We start from the raw sequence: 17,794 nt of genomic DNA, 5'->3' as shown, positions 1-17,794 counted from the left end.
GAAATGTGCATTTCTTTATTTTGATAAATCACATGAAATCTAGTCGGAGTCCCCTCCACTCACTGCCAGGGTTGGCAGGAACTCTAATGTTGGTCATTTACCAGGAGCCTCCCCCTGTCCCTCGGGCTAGTCACAGTTCCACGAGGCTCAGGCCATCCTGAGAAGAAGACACACAAATCACCACGACAGCTTCCCGGAGCCCAAGCCAGGGGGGCACTTGGTGGCCCCAGGGCCCCTACACCATGCTTAGTGGGGAGCTCCCAAAGTCTGCGCAGGTTGGGTGGTGTTTATGCCATTTCTCCAGGCACCCCTGTAACCCATCCCTCAGAGGCCCCACAATCCAGCTCCCCAGTTCCCTGACCTTTCTACACAACCCCCCCCCCCCCCCCCGCCGCCATTTCCCAAGTCAGGCCACTCTACCTTCTCATCCATCAAAACACCTATGCTTTATTCCCCTCTCCTCTGAAAGCCGGTCACTTTAAATCCTCAGTGGGCTTAGACCTGACTCTTGGAGGGCATCTTACACTCCCACCAGCAATGTATGAGGCTTCCAATTTCTCCCCATTCTTGTCAACCCTTGTTATCGTCCTTTTTTTCTTGTTTTTAGTAGAGCAGTGATGTCTTTGCTTATTGCAAATCCACCATTTTTTCTTGCACGCCCGATAGATAACTTAAGGACTACGTGTTGAGCGGATGTATAGGAATCCAGGAAACAGCGGGTTTGGGCAGGAGGAGGAACTCAGTTTGGTACGTGTCGAGTGGGAGACACCTGTGGGACAGCCACAGACGGGTGTCTAGGAGAATTCTGGATATAGTGGTCTCCGCCTTGGACAGGGGTCTGGAATGAAAGCAGAGATGGGGACCTCACTGAAATTTAGATCTCACCAGCCCTGGGAAGATATGTGAGTTCACAAGGGAGGGTGCAGGGGCAATGGGTAAAAAGTCAATACATGTTGAAGTTTTGTGATGGGAGTTCATTACACTATTTTCTCAGCTTCCATGTGTGTTTGAAATTTTCCATATTTCCAAACTAGTTATTTATTTTTTTAAATGTTTGTTTTATTTTTGAGAGAGACTGAGAGCGGGGAGGGGCAGAGAGAGGGTGACAAAGAATCCCAAGCAGGCTCCACATTGTCAGAACAGAGCCCAAGGCGGGGCTCGAACTCGCAAACTGTGAGATCGTGACCCGAGCCAAGATGAAGAGTCGGACGCTTAACCGGCTGAGCCAGGTACCCAGGTGCCCCCAAAATAATTGTTTAAAAGCCCCATTGCACTAGCCATAAAGAGGTCACCGGTGAACTTGACAAGTGCAGAATCTGTGGAGTAGAGGAGACAGGAGCCTGATTCTAGAAAATGAGGGCAGAAAAAGGAGAGAAATGGAGTGTTTTCACACCTGATGCATGACTCACTGACATCCCAGTTAGCACTCACCGAGCATATATACCCCAATCTGAGAAACGAGACGATTATGGGTGAGAGTCATTAATTACTTTATAGTTGCTGGTGCCTCCCACACAGGGACCATTCTCAGCGAGGCCCAGCAACAAGCCAAGAGCTCTTCCTCAAAAGGAAGAAAATTGCTCACCAAGGAGTGCCCAGATTGGCTCCTAAATCCTAGATGCTCCATTGTGGTTCTTCTCTCAGGGTTGGCCATGAGCCCAAACGTCACCCTCAACCACTGCAGACACCTGAATCCCTTTGGGGTCATCGGTGCTATGGGAAGAGCTGCCTGCCCTTCGGCCTGGACCACCTGGAACCCTTCTCTTGCTCTGGGCTCCTCTCAAAGCGGAGAGCCTCACAGGCTGCTCAGGACATGCATCAGAGCAGCATACCTAACTGCGATGTAGATTGCCTCCCCTATACACAGAAGCCCAACAAGGGTCCTTTCTTACCGCTACCAAGGGGAGAAGAGCACAGCAAGTTCTTTCACTTGGCAGGATGTGATGGTTAATTATATGTGTCAGCCGACGGGGCCACAGGATGCCAGGATCCTTGGTCACACACGATTCTGGGTGTGTCTGTGAGGGATGAGGTTAACAATTGAATCCATGGACTGAGCAAAGCAGATCGCCTCCCTGATGCGGGTGGGCCTCATCTAATCCATCGAAGGCTTGAACAGAACAAAAGGCCGAGTGAAGGAGAATTTGCTCTCTGCCTGTCTTCGAGCTGGGGCATCGGTCTTCTCCTGCCTCCCGACTAGAACTTACACCATCAGCTCGCTTTCTTCTCAGGCCTTCGAACTTGGACTGGAACTACATCACTGACTTTCCTAGATCTGCAGGTTGCCAACTCCAGGTCTTGGGCAGATCTCCATAACTGTGTGAGCCAACTCCTTATAACAAATCTCCTTATATCTATATCTATCTATATACATGTATATCTATATCATGCATATCTGTATCTTATATTAATTCTTGTTTCTTTGGAGAATCCTAATACCAATCCTGACCACTGAACACCCAGAAACTTCCTCAGGTGGCAGGCCTCTATGTTCATATGGGATTTATCTCCCACACTCAGCATATTTGTATCTTATCAATGCATCTAAAGTACTTGCTACTTTCCACCCTCCAAATCCTAGGAACACGTTGTCCTCGATGCAGTGGACAAGTATGATGCCCTGTAATTTGAGAGGATGATCAAATCCATTGATTGGAATATTACTCAGCAATCAAAAAGAATGAAATCTTGCCATTTGCAACAATGCGGATGGAACTAGAGGGTATTATGCTAAGCGAAATAAGTCAGTCATAGAGAGATATCGTACAATTTCACTCATATGTGGAATTTAAGAAACAAAACAGATGAACACAGGGGAAGGGAAGCTAAAGTAAGATAAAAGCAGAGAGGGAGGCAAACCGTAAGAGACTCTTAAATACAGAGAACAAACTGAGGGTTGCTGGAGGGATACTGGGGGGATGGGCTAAATGGGTGACGGGCATTAGGGAGGGCACCTGGGGAGAGCACTGGGTGTTGTCCCTAAGTAATGGATCACTAAATTCTACTCCTAAAATCATTACTACACTATACGTTAACTAACTTGGATTTAAATTAAAAAAGAAAGAGAGAAAAAAATTCTTCTGGGGTACCTGGGTGGCTTAGTCGGTTAAGCACCCACGGATTCAAACCCCGTAGGTTCAAGCCCGGCATCGGGCTCTGCACTGACAGCACGGAGCCTGTTTGGGATTTTCTCTCCCTCTCTCTGCCCACCCCCGCTCGTGCTCTCTCCCTCTCTTCTCTCAAAAGCAATAAGTACACTTTTAAGAAATAAAAAATTTAAAAAAAGGCTTCTGTCAGGTAAAAAAAAATATCCCCATGGACTAAGTCGTAGCAGAGAACCAGCAACTTCACAGGCTTCAAGAGAAGTTGCAAGAAGAGAAGTTGCAAGAGCGGTCTGTACTGCTCTCTCTCCGCCAAGAGAAAGCACACTGCTTCCGCCATTCTCCATACAGGAAGAGGAAAGAAGTTACTTGCCGATACATAGTTTCACATCAAGTGGCTTAAAACTTGCACATTTGCTCCCACAACAAAAGCCACGCCTAGAATAGCGACTGCAAGGGGCATCCTCATCCGAGTAAGCCCGTGATCACTCCCTGTCATTCTCAGAGACCTGTGCCTTCTGCACAGGCCAGAGAGGTGAGCTACGCGGCCCGCGGTAGAAGCCACCCCTGCAGCTTTCAGGTCTTTGAGGAGGGCACGAATTTCTGTGATTCTTTCAGAGCTGAACCACTCTTCCGGTTTATTGACTGGTAAGAAGGTGAAGTTCCAGGGGCTTCCACTTGTCCCCTTCTACTGTAATGGCCCTCATCGCGTAGGCCTGGAGAGTTACGTGTGAATTCCGCCTGTAAATTTCAACTATACACCCTGAAACTGAGGAAATCATTTCAGGATGAGTCCAGGGTCTCATGCCTGGGGCGCAGCATGCCTGGACTCAGGTCAAAACTCCAATTATCACCTGATCCGCCGGAGCCTCTGCACAGTGGTTCTCTGTGTCCTCGGAAATTAGCATTAAATAGACTCAAGGTCTGCTAATCCCTGAAAAGTCTGTGTATTTTCCCTTCACAGAGCACAGTTCTCTGGCAAATGGCCCAGGAAAGATTTGCAGTATGCGTCTGGGGTGCTATTGAAGGGTTTGCTCCGAAGTGTACTGGCCTCTCTTCCATTCAAGGGGCTTTGGGTGAGGGAACTGAGGTTCTCTTTCATAGTGGCTCAAGTGGGGCTTCCATTGCCCAACATGGAAGGTTTTGTTCGCTTATTGCTTTGCTGTTTCTGTTATACAGATTAAGGAGGGTTTAGAGGCTGCCTGTTGGTCCGATTTGGTCTTTGAACAATTAGCCTCTGCTAAAGATAAAGATAAAAATGTAAGTTAAACCATTCTGATTACCGCCTGATGTCTGATGTCCCAGGCCAAGTGCTGCCGTGTGTGCTCTGCTCCTCCGGGATCCCAGCACTTCCACTAAAATTATAGAGCCCATTTCTGTGGCAGCCTCTTCCACTGGCATCCCTAGCCTGCAGAGAGCAAGTAGTACATCCTGTTTCAAAGACATTCCTATCGCTAATGGAGTTCGCAATATCTTGGTGAAGGCAGTTTCCTGGAGGTTCTAGAAAAGGAAGTTGGGGAGGGTGGAACTTGGCTAGGGGGCAGGTGAGTGGGTCACGCAGGGTAAACCCACCTCAATATTCCTCCCTCCCTTAGTGTCCGGGTTCTCTCCCCTATTTTGAAGCAAGAAAGTCCTGGCATTTCAACATCAATGAGGCATAGTTCATAGTTCCCTATTGAATCCGAGGTTCGGCCAACCCAAAAGCTAAGCCAACAATGAAAACCGCCCCTCACTGCGCAAAGTGGCACACTAAATCTAGGATCTCAGGTCAATGTATCCTGTGTTATAAATAAATTCGGGGGCGCCTGAGTGGTTCAGTCGGTTGGGCATCCAACTGGACTTCGGCTCAGGTCATATCACGGTTCGTGGGTTCGAGCCTTGGGTCCAGCTCTGTGCTGACAGTGCGGAGCCTGCTCGGGATTCTTGCTCTCCCTCTCTCTCTGCCCCTCCCACCAAATAAATAAACACACACATGCATACATAAATACATAAATAAACAAATTTAGGCCAATGAAATTATGTTCCTCTCTCTGTGGACTAGCACCCACAGTAAACATTCCCACGTTTTCCAGATTTTGTGCTAATGTAAATTAGCAAAACCTTGTGATTCTTTTGATGTGTGTGCTTCCTCCTTCCAGATCTGACTCCGGAACTAGCACCCCCGAGTCAGGCAAGCACAGAACTCCAGTTCTGGGACTGGAAACAATGGGAGTGAGGCGTGAAGAGAACCAGCCACCCCCCGGGTGGTGGATTGAAAACATGCCCACGCCATTTTGCAGCTCCTTCCATCGAGAGATGGAGTCTCTTCCTCGCCCCTGGAATCTCAGCACGCCTCATGACTTGCTTCGACCAACAGAATGTGATGGAGGTGACATGATGCAAGTTGCAGAACCCACGCCCCAGGGCCTCAGCTCCTGCCTTCATCTTCTCAGAAGCTTGAGGTCACCATGCCAGGGAAAAGCCGGGATGCAGGACCACAGGTCAGGTCAGGTCTGTCAGGCTCCAGTGCCTCTGCTGCTAAGCACCAGAGCACCCACTGCACAATTTCTTTGAGTGAGCATTTATTAGGCACCTCCTGTGTCCCAGGCCGTGTGCTAGGTATGGGGTGTGGCAGGACACAGGCAGAGCAGGGCCTGCTCTCAAGATCTCAGCTGGGGTACTCTTCCATGGATGCAGGGTAACGAGCTCCGTGCTGCAGGGACTGGGGTTAAGATTACATGGAAACCCACTGGTGACTACCCGCTATGAACTGTAGAGTGCGGCACTCATGCCTGTCCACTTCTCTCCTCCACAGCCAGGATGCTTGGATTCCCATATAGGCCGGACCCCGTCATTGACCTGCTGGGTGGCCTTGGGCCGGCCACTCCCCCTCTCATCTGTAACATGGGACAGTAATAGCTACCCCTCAGGTAAACGCTGAGGATTAAATGAGATCAGACACAGTGGTGCCAGGCCCCGAGTTGGTGCCCAGTAGAGAGTTCATCCCCACCTTCCCGCACTTGCACTACATCCAGGACCCTCACAATCCAGCAGTCATCATCATCATCTCTGCGGCTTTAGCAAGCAGCATGGTGGGAATAATAGGACAGCCCTCCAATGGCCTCCAGGCAACAGGAAAGCTCCACACAGGGCAGGATGGGCCATTGGTGGCACTGACCTGGTGTCTGACCCCGAACCCAACCTTGACCTGACTACCTCTGCCTCCTGCCCTGTCACCTTCCACATTAGCAACTCCACCTTTCTTGATGAGGAGGGAGCTCAGACCTCTCACCACCCTCCCCACATGTGCCCAGATGGCCGCAGGTGACCTCAGGGCCCCCTTTGGGTCATCTGGGTGGCCCCCACCCCCAGGCCTGGCTTCTTTCACTGTGAGCTCCCCTCTGGTGGGGCACTCCCACCTGCTGAGGGCGCTATTGCAGGCTGAACTTTGGGTCCAGGAGGCCTGGGTTCTTGTGCAGGCTCTGCCCATCTCTGAGCCACACTAGTATGATTAGGAGGACTTCCCACCTAACTGGGCCGTCATGGGGAAGATGTGGGATGACATGTATAGACTATGAGCAGGCTATGCACCTTCAGTATTAGAATCTGGCCAGTTCCTCTCCGGCCCTTCCCACGTGGCATGGAGGGAGAACTAGCCAACGTTCTAGAAGCAGTTCCCAGCTCAGCCCCACTGGCTGTGCTGTGGGGCCTCAGGCAGGTTATTTAACCTCCCTCGGCCTTGGTGATCTCACCACTAAAACAGAGAATTCCTACTTAGCCAAGCTGCTAAGACGTTTGGATAAAATTATATCCAAATGTGGATAATTTGGATAAAATTATATCCATGTCCATAGCACGGGACACCAAGAGACTGACATGGTGTTTTGCACAAACATAGTGTTAGAAGCAAAACGCAAAGGTAGTACCAGCTGATATTTAAATTATTATTCTGATTAAAAAAAAAAAAAGAATACCTACTCACCCTTCAAGGCAGCCCACATGTCACCTCCTCCTGGGAGCCCTCTGTATCTCCCTTGGCAGTCACGGCTTCCCCCTCTGTACTCCCACAGCCCTTTTACCCTTCTAGCACACCTGCTTCACTTCCTAACTCAGCAAATATATTTTCAGTGTCTTATGTGGGGATGATGCTGAATCCAGGTGGAGGACATACAGTGATTAACAAAATGTGGCCCCTACTTTCATGGGGCTTCCATTCTAATAGTGGGGACAGCCAGTGAATGTGTCAATAGGTGGAAAATTTTACAGCATTAAGGAGTCAGTAAAAAGAGAAAACACAGTATAGACACTGAGGCAGGGGAGTTGCTACTTACATTGGGTTATCAGGGAAGGCCTTGTGGAGCAAATGACATTCAAGCTGAGTTCCGGATGACAAAAAAAAAAAAAAGTACCCTTGACAAAGAACCGCTTGTCAGGCAGAAAGAAGAGCTAGTGCAAAGGCCCTGAGGCAGGGAACGAGTACAGCAAGTCTGGAACAGAATGATCCAGGGGACTGGAACACAGTGAGGAGTGAGCATGCTTGTCACTATAGGCTTCCACTTTCAGATGAAGCCCCTGAGGGCAGACATCTGATTTACTGGGTCCATTGCACAGGACAGACCCGGAGCTCTGGCAGCGGTATTCTAAATGCTGTTTTGGTACTAACAGGAGTCAGTCAGCTGGCCTTTCTGCAGCCCCATTCACATCATGGAAGACTCCAACTGGGTTGCCCAGCCAGGCAGGGGCTCCCCTCCCTGGACCAACAACCCCCAGGGCAAAGTTGGTGGAAGAGGGAAGCCAGAGAGGCGCCCGGAGAGAGGAAGTGAGCTGCCCGAGACTACACTGCCAGCAAGCAGTGTCGAATCCAGTTTCCTCTGCCCCACTCACCCTCTCTCCTCCTGAGCTATGGGGTCAAGAGCCCCAAGGACCATGTGAGGAGGGCTGTGTCAGGTCCCTCCTCCTTTCCTGCTGCACACCCAAATGGGACAAGGATCCCACAAGCTCCTTCCTGCCAAAGCCAGGCCCAGTCAGGCAGCCTATCTAACCTGGCTATGGATGAGATCAGTTTGAAAAGCTAGGAAACTGAAGACTGGAGAGCCAAAGTTCCAGCGTAGAATGCCCCGGGCTCCAGGTCCAGCACTGTCACCCCAGCCCCAAAGCCACCTCTCCAGGGCGGCCAAAGCCAAAACCATTTCCCGAGTCGGCATGTAGGGGGCCTGCGGTTATCTGCCAGCATTTCAGCACCATATTGATATGGGCCCTGGCTTAACACAAGGAGCCCTTGTCTCCCGGGAAAAATGACATGGGAATCTCTGATCCAGTCACCCTCCATGCTCCAACAAAACTTCACTGGAAAAGTTTTATTGAAAAAAAAAATTGTACAAATAAGTTCTTGATGTGACAGCAACAAAGGCTCATTTTCCCCCTTCCCTCCCCATCTTTGAAAATCTACAAACGGAGAAAAAAAGTTCATCCCCATGATGCCTGACCAGAATCCGCCCATGAGCCCCCACCCCCACCCCCATGAGCTATTTCCCGATCCCCCCCCTCAACTGGGGCCAGGGCCATCATGGGAGAACTTGTCCCAGGGGGGTGCAGCACCTCATTTTATAGTTGAGGGAAGTTGGGAGAGGATTGGAATAGAGCTGGAGAGAGGGCTGAGGTGATGGTCGGGTCAGGGAAAGAGGGCCCCCGTTCCACGGGGCCTGGGCTGAGCCCCCACTAGCTCGATTCCGTCTCACAGATGAGAAAGCACTTGGCTATAAATATGAACACTGATTGAGGCAGGCTTAAACCCAGGGCTCTGAGGGCAGGACGTGACTACTGCCCAGGTCCCACAGAATGTGGGGTCCCTGGGGTTCCTGGGCTCAGCATCATGGTATCTGGGAGCCCACGTCCAAGCAGATGGCTGGGAAGTCTGCTCAGACACACAGGAAGCCTGCTCTGTTTGCCCACCCCTACCCCATGGACTATCCAAGGTCAGTACCTCAACTCCCTCCCTCCCATAGCACCCATGTGTCTCAGGAGCCTTCGGCTGCCTCCTGCCATCCCACGACCCTGGGGCCCTACAGCTCGTCTCGCATCTTGTCACCCTTGGGCCGAACCAGGCGCCCAATGAACAGCAGTGAGCCACTCTGGGTGTCTCGAACCAGGAAGATGAAGGGGTGGTCAGCATAGAAGAGCTTGGGGCTTCGCAGCTCCTCGCGCCCATAGATGTCCTGGTCAAAGGGGTTGCCCTCTGTGTCCCACTCGAAGGCAGTGGCGTGGAACACACTGGCCAAGTACAGGTCCTTCTTGCCCGACATGCGTGATAAATCTGCCTTGTTCTTGTCGATGGCCTCAGTCAGACCCAGCCCGGCCAGGTGTTTCTGCGGGATGAGGCAGGTGCCAGGTGAGGCCGCGAGATGGGCAAGGCTCCTAGACCCGCACCCTCCACCCTCACCACCCATCACCTCCTACCCTGTTCCTCAGAGCAGAGATTACCACCTCCCCGTCACCTCCTGTATGCCAGACATGATGTAGGCACTTCGAACCACTGCTTTCTTAACTCTCACGACAACCCTGCAAGAACCTCTAATTGCCACATAACAGATAAGGACACGGAGACTCGGGGGAAAGGCAGAATTTATCCCCAGTCCTGCTGAGCAATCTTGATCAGTGCTTCTCCAAGCACGGGTCACGGACTGCCAGTACGGGCACCACCTGGGAGCTTATATGAAACACACGTCTCCTGACGCCCTCTCTCCCAGAGCCACCTATCAGAATCTCTGGGGGAGGACCCAGGAAGCTTCTTTAACAAAATCTCTAGGTAATTCTTGGCACGCTCAAATGTAAGGAAGACTACTCTAAGGATAGCTATGACCATATAATCCTGGGGCTTTAAAACCTGTCCAGGGTGCTTTCTGCTTGGGAATTGCTTCAAAATAATCTGATGGGGGTGGGGCACCTGGCTGGTTAGGCTGAGTGTCCAACTTTGGCTCAGGTCATGATCTCATGGTTTGTGAGTTCAAGCCCCACATCGGGCTCTCTGTTGTCAGCACAGAGCCTGCTTCGGATCCTCTGTCTCCCTCTATTTCTACCCCTCTCCCCATCATGCTCTCTCTCCCTCTCTCAAAACTAAACAAACAATTAACAGAAAATAATCTGTTGGGGGAGAAATGGCTGTGTATCGATGACTCCTTATCGGTCACGAGCTGCTGATGATTGAAGCTGGGTGATGGATACAAGAGAGTTCATTACACTGATCAAGTTTTAATGTATACGTGATACATCTTTTTTTTAATGTTTGTTTATTTTTGAGAGACTGCAAGCAGGGGAGGGACAGAGAGAGGGGGACAGAGGATCCGAAGCGGGCTTTGCGCTGACAGCAGTGAACCCAATGTGGGACCTGAACTCACAAACCATGAGATCATGACCTGAGCCGAAGTGGGACGCTCAACCGACTGAGCCACCCAGGCGCCCCAATATATGTTTTTACATATTCCCAAAGTACAAAATTAAAACGCACCCCCACAAACATGCACCCCACTCCCAACACACACACTTGCCATGGCTCTGCAGAGCCGCCGGAAGCCAAGTACAAGCGGTTTCGTATGTCAACTGTGCTTGTGCTGTGGCCTTACCCCTTAGCATACCTCTCCCAGCACTTTATTCGACGGTCTCACTGAACAGCCGGCACCCTCAATGGTGTCTCAACGGCCACCCCCATCCCTGTAGAATGCTTTAACCACCCCGTTTTCCAGGAAGCCTTCCTTATCCCCCACGACCGGAGCCTGGTCGCCCTGTGGCTCAGTGAGGAAGACGCTGCAGAGAAGGACTACTGGCCGAGTCACCAGCAGCTTCCGGGCCCAGGTTTCTGCAGGACAGGCCACCTCCCTGGTGAGGCCAAATAGGCACTTGAGCTGGGGTCCTGAGACAGGTGTTCTAGGCCCAGCGACTCCAGTCCCAATGACCTTACACAAGTCACACACGTCAAATTTCTCAACTCCACGTACCCCATGGACTTGTGTGTCCACCCAGGGTTCCAGGAAGACACGGGAGAAAAAAAGGGAGGATGGCGTCAGAGCAGCCACGGCAGAAGGAGAAGCTGGGGAAGAACCTGGACGGGTCCAGGACGTGGTGATGGCTCCTCTCTGGACACCTCAGCATGATCCACAGCACAGGCCACACAAGGGCCACTAGTCCGTGGTCTGGAGCCGAAGCCCCATTTCATCACAAGCTTTCTCTCCACAGTGTCAGCAGTGAATCTGAATCAATCCCGTGAGTGAGAAGCTTACCAAGGAGCCATTTCTAGCATCCAAGGCACGAATGAGATAAAAGTTTTCCCTTTTGAGTAGGTAAAAAAAAAAAAAAAAAAAAAAAAAAAAAAAAATCTCTCCTGACTGACAAAAAGGCCACCTTGAATTTTCACCCTGAGGACTCATCACAGCTCTACCACTCACTAACCAAGGTGACCTCAGCCTCCCCTCAAGCCACTGGCCAACACCCAGGGCGGTCATGAGGAGAAGATAACGTTGAATGCGTGGGTTCAGTTTCCAGCCACCCCGAGTGCCTCACTGCTGACAGCCATTGTTCGTCTTACTGCTGCACAGGAGACGACCCTTCGGCTGGAACAGTCTAGAACTGGGGGCACCTCAGGCTCAGAGGCAGTACGGTACGGGACTAGGGCACAGCTTGGTGCCAGATGTCTGAGTTACCGTCTATGTGACTGTGGGTAAGTTGTTTAACCTTCCTGAGCCTCGGTTTCCTCATCTCTAAGAAGCTCATTAGTCCTACCTAATGAAGTTGTTTCGAGGATTAAAAGGTTAACATCTACGAAGTGCTCTGAAGAGTGTCTGGCATACAGCAGGCACTCTATCGCATTTAACTACGGATGTCACCATCATGTTCCCAAAGGCAGGTCCCAGGCCTCTCCCCCCCAGCAGCGCCCAGTACTACCTGGACACCCACGGAGGCTCAGGACAGACCGGCTGAGCTGACGAATGGGTGCCCCAAGCACCCCTCTCCCCCAGGTCCTGCAGACCCCAAGTTGGGCCATCCCTCACCTGCAGGTCGTGGGTCACCTCCACCACACCCTTGGGCAGGGAGATGGCGACAGCCTTCTTCTGCATCTTCCCCATCCAGATCTTCAGCTGCTCCTTGGTCAGCAGCTTCTCAAGGCGCTCGAGGGGCTCCACGTGGTGCGGCATGAGGATGATGAGGCTGGAGAGCTTGTGCGCCAGGGGCATCTCCACAATCTGCAGCTTCTCCTTCTCGTCATCGTAGTAGTTGTAGAGGCCTGGGAGGAGAGCCGAGAGGGCACTGGGCACGCAGGGCTGGGGGCGGCCTAGGCCCCGAGCGCCCTCACCCCCCCACCTCGGCCCCCGGCTCCGCAGGTCACCCACCTGTGCGGTGCATCATGGTAACACCCACAGTATAGGATCGGGTCACCATGAAGCCTCGGTTGTCCACCATCTTGTGGTGAAACCTCTCATCCCAATGCGCTGGAGTGGGAAGCAGAACGCAAGGTCAGAAATAGACGGCCCCCACTCAGAACACAGCCCCCCAACTGCACACCCTGGATCTCTCTCTGCCACAGGCTTCTGTTCTAGTCTTTGGGGCTCACCTTCCCCCCCACCCCAGCGCCCAGTCCACAGAGTACATGCTCCCCGCTTTGGGGGACACGGGCGTTGGCCCTGCGACATGCTGCCTGAAGCTATGAGGAACAGCTCTCTACAGTCAGGGTCTGGCTGATTCCACCGGACAGAGAACTCTTTCAGGAGGACCCTCGGCTCAGCCACCGCCACGTCCGCCCTCTGCCCTGGCACCTGTCGGGCATTTGGGCAACACGTGCCGAGCTGGCTCCCCACCCCAGCTGCTGAGGGCTCTGTGCCCGGCCGCCCCACCCCTCTGGACTCACGCTTGAAGAACATGGCATTGACCAGCAGGGCACCGTCCGTGCGCTCCACGTCCTTGGTGACCTCGGGCAGCTTGCCGTCGGTGGTTTGCGCCGCCCATTCATTGATGGACTGCAGGGCGCTGCGCTTGTCGCGGAAGTTGATCTTGGAGTGCTCGCAGTTGTAGTGCTGCTTGCTGCTGCGCACGAAGTCCTCTGCGAAGCTCACCGAGCTGGGCCCGTACAGGCGGCTGCCCAGCTTCCAGGTCACGTTGCGCGCCGTGCTGTTGCTGAGTGCTCGCAGCAGCTCGCCCAGGCCCGCGTGCACCTCCTCGTCCCGCAGCTGCTCCGCGCTCAGCACCGCCTTGGCCTGGGAGGCCGTGGCCGCCTTGCCTCCCAGCGACACGAGCCCCAGGGACGAGGCCACCACCACAGGCGACAGCAGGATGTTCTCCACCGCCTGGTCCTTGGCCATGGCCTGGTACAGGCTGAAGGCCAGGCCGGCGCTGCGCTCGGCCAGCGTGGCCGCTTTGGGGCTCAGCTTCTCTGCCGTGCCCGGTGCTGCAGCAGCCGCGGGCTTCTTCACCTCGGCGGCCAGAGCCACGGCCAGGAGGCAGCAGGCGCCGATGAGCGCGAGGAGGCGCATGGCTGGGAGGCGGGTTGTACGCACCACGGGAGACCTGTGAGGGCTGGAGAGAGGGTGGCCCTGAAACCCTAGATGTTCCTCCCCAGGAACCATCCCCAGCCTTCTGGCAGCCACCAAGTCCCCTGCAGATGGGATCAAGAGAGCTCAGAGTTCTGGGGAACCCAGACCTAACTCAAGAGTTGCCCAGATCAGAGGTCTCAGTCTGCCCAGTCTCTCTGAGGCCTTCTTTGAGCTCCTAATCCGGAGCAGGGTTTCTAGCAAGGCAACAGCTCCACCCTACTGATTTCTTACACAGAACTTACAACAGTCAGCCTTGTGTGTTTATTATACGTGATCTCCATCCCTAACTAGTCTATGAACTCCGAGTGGACAAGAAATTGAGCCAGTCTGGTTATCCTCTACATCTCCAGTGCCTAGCACACAATGGGCCTCAGCTGTTCCTCAATGAACAAAAATCAGGGCCACTTGGGCAGACTTAGGATCTTCATTTTGTATACAGATTAGCCCTGATCTCATATGACTCCGGAACCCTTTTCCAGTGGAAAAATGTGGCGGATGGACTGAGGGTCTGCATGAAGCTCAGGTGTCTGGACAAAGGATGTCCTGTTGGGACAGGATGAAGGACTGCCCCTCCCTCTGTGCCTTTTACCCTGCCCTGGGATGTTAATGAGTCACCCAATGGCTCACTCATTAAATGGGGGAACCCAGATGCTAAACTCTGCAGCCCAAGGGTGACCTTGAGTGTGTGTCCACTCCTCTCTCAGCTTCAGTCTCCATTTGCCAAGCCATAAAGGTCTAGGTCTCCACACCCAAGGCCTCTATCCTAGCAGGGACATGCCTGTCCATCTGTCCACAGTCCCGAGAATGGATGGGAAATCCCCAGGACAAAAGTGGGGTGGGGGGTAGGTTTCCTGAGAGGAAGGATACTGGAGGAGGAGTAAGTCACAGTTGAATGGAGCAATGACACCCCCTCCCGTTCACCAGAGGCTAACCAGAAGCGTGTTCACAGGAAGCTGGGTCCACCTCAGATTCCATTCTGCCCTCCAATCTGACAGAGCCTGGTTATCACACAGGCCCTCCGCTCTGTGGCTTCAGGGTTCTCCTCAGGATCCCTTCCAAACCACAGCAATAGCATTGGTCCCCAAAACAAGCCTCACTCTCCTTCAGGGGCCTCCAATCAGGACAGTCTCTCCACATGGGATACTTCCCCGTTACTTTCAAGCAAGATGGATAGGGGGAAGGGAAGGGTTGGTAGGAACTCTGGTGGAGGCTGGGGTCCCACTGCTCCAGCGGATCCCATCCTGGGGTCCTTAAGGACCTCCAAATTGAGAATCCTAGCAGAGGACCCTCAGGACTTCGGCCTGCCTGCAAGAGCACTGGGTCTCTGGAAAGACTCCACTGCTGTAGCCATCCTGTGAACCGAGGCAGGTCCCCCCTCTCTGGGCGGCCACCTCTCGGAAGGTGCAGCGTAAAGGGGGAAGCAAAGGACGCGTGGAGAAAGCGGTGGGGGGGGGGGGGGGCGGGGCGCAAGGCCCAAGAGAGACCTGTACCCTAGAGCGCAGACAAGAGGGGGGATCTCAGGGCCCACTTTCCTCCCAGCCCTAGCTCCTTCCCCATCAGGCCTGGGGCCTCAAAAGCAGAAAGACCGAAGAATTACTTCACACAAAAGGATGCCTAAGAGAGTAAAATGGGGCACTACTGATTATTCTGCCTGGACAACAGGCATTTGGTCACTCAACTCGAAGGCCACCTCTAGTCCATACAGCTGATGCCAGAGCACAGACATGGGGGGGGGGGGGGGGAAGGCCACTAGCATCCCACTGGGAGAGAGTCAAGGAGCCCAGCTCCCAGCCCTGCCACGTGGCAGACACCATCTTGACAGCCCCCACCCCCAGCCAACCAGAACCTCAAAGGGCTGGGAGGGGCTTTCCAAGAAAGCTCCAAATGACTAGTTTGGGATTCCTCAGGCAGCCACGCAGCCGCGCTCCTGCTCCTCCTGCTCGAGCTCCCGCTCTAGGTGACGTGGCAGGCTGGAAACTGAATTATCTCCATCCGCCGCCGGCAGAGGGGGGCTTCCAGCCTGGGAAGCAGGAGGCCTGGGTGCAGGTCCCAGGGGGTGGCCCAGAGCCTCCTTGAATCCGCACAGGGTCTCTGCAGGGAGGTGCAGGGAGATGTGTGGCTGCGGAGAAGGGCCGCCCTTAACGTTGACCCAGCAGCAGCAACAGAGGGAGGCAAGTCACTGCAAGCAAGCCAGCTTCCCACAGCCCAGCCCGCGTTGCCACAGAGAAATCCCAGCCCTGAGGCCGAGGTTAGACGACTTTACCGTCCCACAAAGAAAACTGTTCGATCAGAGAGCCAAGGGCTGTGCCCACAGCTAGCCAGACTGAGTTGAGACTGGGTTCTGGGTTTTTGTAAGTAAGAGGGAAGAGAAGCAAATGCTAGGGGTCACCAGAGAGGATCTCAAACACTTTGAGGGAGTCTAAAGTACCTGGAAACTGCCTCAGGGGGAGGTCAGTGCCTGCCTTTTTCATTCTGAAAGAAAACAGAAGAATGAGGAGGATGGGCTAGGGCAGAGCTGGAGCGGTGATGAGGCGGGGCCTGGAAGGCCCAACCCCAACATGGGACCCCATCTACACTGCCCCTGGCACAAAGGAAGGCACAGCTAGTCCCAGCTCCACAGGGACCTCACTGTACAGCGGGAGCCACTGAGGCCAGAGTGGAGCAGGGAGCCACCCCAGGTCCCACAGGATCAGTGGGGGGGGCAGGCCTCCCAGTGCAGGGCTTCTTCCTCCTGGGAAGCACCCGCAGAGCCCCCGGAGGAAGCCTGGATGTGGTATCCTGTTACACAGTGAGGTTAAAACAAAACAAAACAAAACCATTTCTGCTGGGAATCCCGGTGACCAGAAACAAAAGGACTGGATCCGGAGGCCTCAGGAGGGGGGGATGGGCAGGTGAACCATCTGAAGACAGGAGGGTGTGGTGCCAGCCAGAGGCTTCCAGGGAACCAAGGCCCCCAGTTTCCCTCCAGCCTCCTTCCCCTCCATCCGGGCCCTACAGCCCAGAGGGACCTGCCGGAAACGGAGAAGAGGAGGGGCAGGGCCTCCTGGCCATGCTGGAAGTGGTTTCATTCTTCCTCCACTCTGGCCGCCTCAGGAATGTCCCTAGGCTGGGGGCAGGGAACCCTGGCCTTTGGAAGTAGCCTTAACCCTGCAGCCACTCCAAGAACCAGGTGGCAGTGGACAGAGTTGAGAGTGGGCGACTCAAAGCCTTCTAATCAGCTAACCCTCCCCTCTTGGGTGGGGGGATATGGAGCCTGCTGATTCCTCACCCCCTTCCCAAGGGAGGTGGGGGACACTGGTCAAACTGCTCCTTTAGCTGCCAACATGGACACATGCAGGCTGCTGATCAGAAATGGAGCCACCGTTTGTGACTCTTCCCAAACGGTGGGGATCCCAAGAACCCCTCCCAGGAAAAGCCAAGACTACTTCATCTCCTTTCCTACCACCCTACTTTCAGGAGGCGCAGATGCCACCCTGCCCGTCAGGAGGCTGGTCCACCTACCTGCGCCGGCCCCCGGGCCTCAGCCCTAGAGGTGGAGGCGCCCCGAACTGCAAAGCTGGCCTGGCCTCCCACCGCTGCTGGAGAGGCCCCCAGACCCCACCTCCTCCCTCCTGGTTCCTGCACAAGGCAGTCTCAGCATCCTGGCTCCCAGCCCCACTGTTTCCTCCCTGCCGTCAGCACCCCTGCCCCAAACTCCCATGGAAGCCTGCACTTTTTCCGAGCCTCTGAGCGCCCCGACTCCCCACCCTTGCCCTGATCTCGCCCTAGTCCTACAGGTTCACTCAGCTGCCCCTGGCTCCCGACCCCGAACGCCCCAGCTGCTCCCTAAGGGCCAAGGACTCCGGTTTGCGGGCTCTGGGTTGGCCCCCAATCCCTCCCGGCGGCCTCCCGCCCTCTCTCACTCTCCGGGGCACCCCCAAAGCGCCCGCCGCCGCACGCAGACCGGCCCCCTCCCTCACCTGGGCTGGGTGGGCTGGCGCCGGACAGTCGTCCCACTCAAGCCGCGGACAGATTCCACTCTCCGCCGCTCCCGGCTCCCCAGATCTATATATGGCGTTCCCCTCCTCCCGCCCGTCCCGAGAAACTTCTGGAAAGTTGGAAACGCTTCCGGAGGGCGCCCCGGCTCAGCCAAAAAAA

The 17,794-nt window shown here is 54.1% G+C and overlaps 1 protein-coding gene across 2 annotated transcripts; it reads right to left on the bottom strand.

Moving 5' to 3' along the window:
• Positions 1 to 8,422: 8,422 nt before the first annotated feature.
• SERPINH1 (serpin family H member 1) lies at positions 8,423 to 17,773 on the bottom strand. 2 transcript variants are annotated; one of them, XM_086678346.1, is made up of 6 exons: positions 17,617 to 17,757; positions 16,086 to 16,129; positions 12,976 to 13,640; positions 12,461 to 12,559; positions 12,122 to 12,354; positions 8,423 to 9,445 (listed from the first exon to the last, which is right to left on the bottom strand). In XM_086678346.1, exons 3-6 carry the CDS (start codon positions 13,595 to 13,597, stop codon positions 9,143 to 9,145), a joined length of 1,257 nt encoding a protein of 418 aa, XP_086534472.1. In that variant the 5' UTR covers positions 13,598 to 13,640; positions 16,086 to 16,129; positions 17,617 to 17,757; the 3' UTR covers positions 8,423 to 9,142. The 2 variants fall into 2 exon arrangements, with proteins under 2 accessions (XP_086534472.1, XP_086534471.1); XM_086678345.1 differs by lacking the exon at positions 16,086 to 16,129 and having other exon boundaries at positions 17,617 to 17,773.
• Positions 17,774 to 17,794: the final 21 nt, after the last annotated feature.

This window comes from Puma concolor, chromosome D1 (assembly GCF_028749965.1).
Source record: "Puma concolor isolate L17-30 chromosome D1, mPumCon1.1.hap2, whole genome shotgun sequence".
In the NCBI taxonomy this organism is placed as follows: domain Eukaryota; kingdom Metazoa; phylum Chordata; class Mammalia; order Carnivora; family Felidae; genus Puma; species Puma concolor.
The sequence above is the reverse complement of the archived record's forward strand: the minus strand, read 5'-3'. Positions and strand labels throughout refer to the sequence as shown.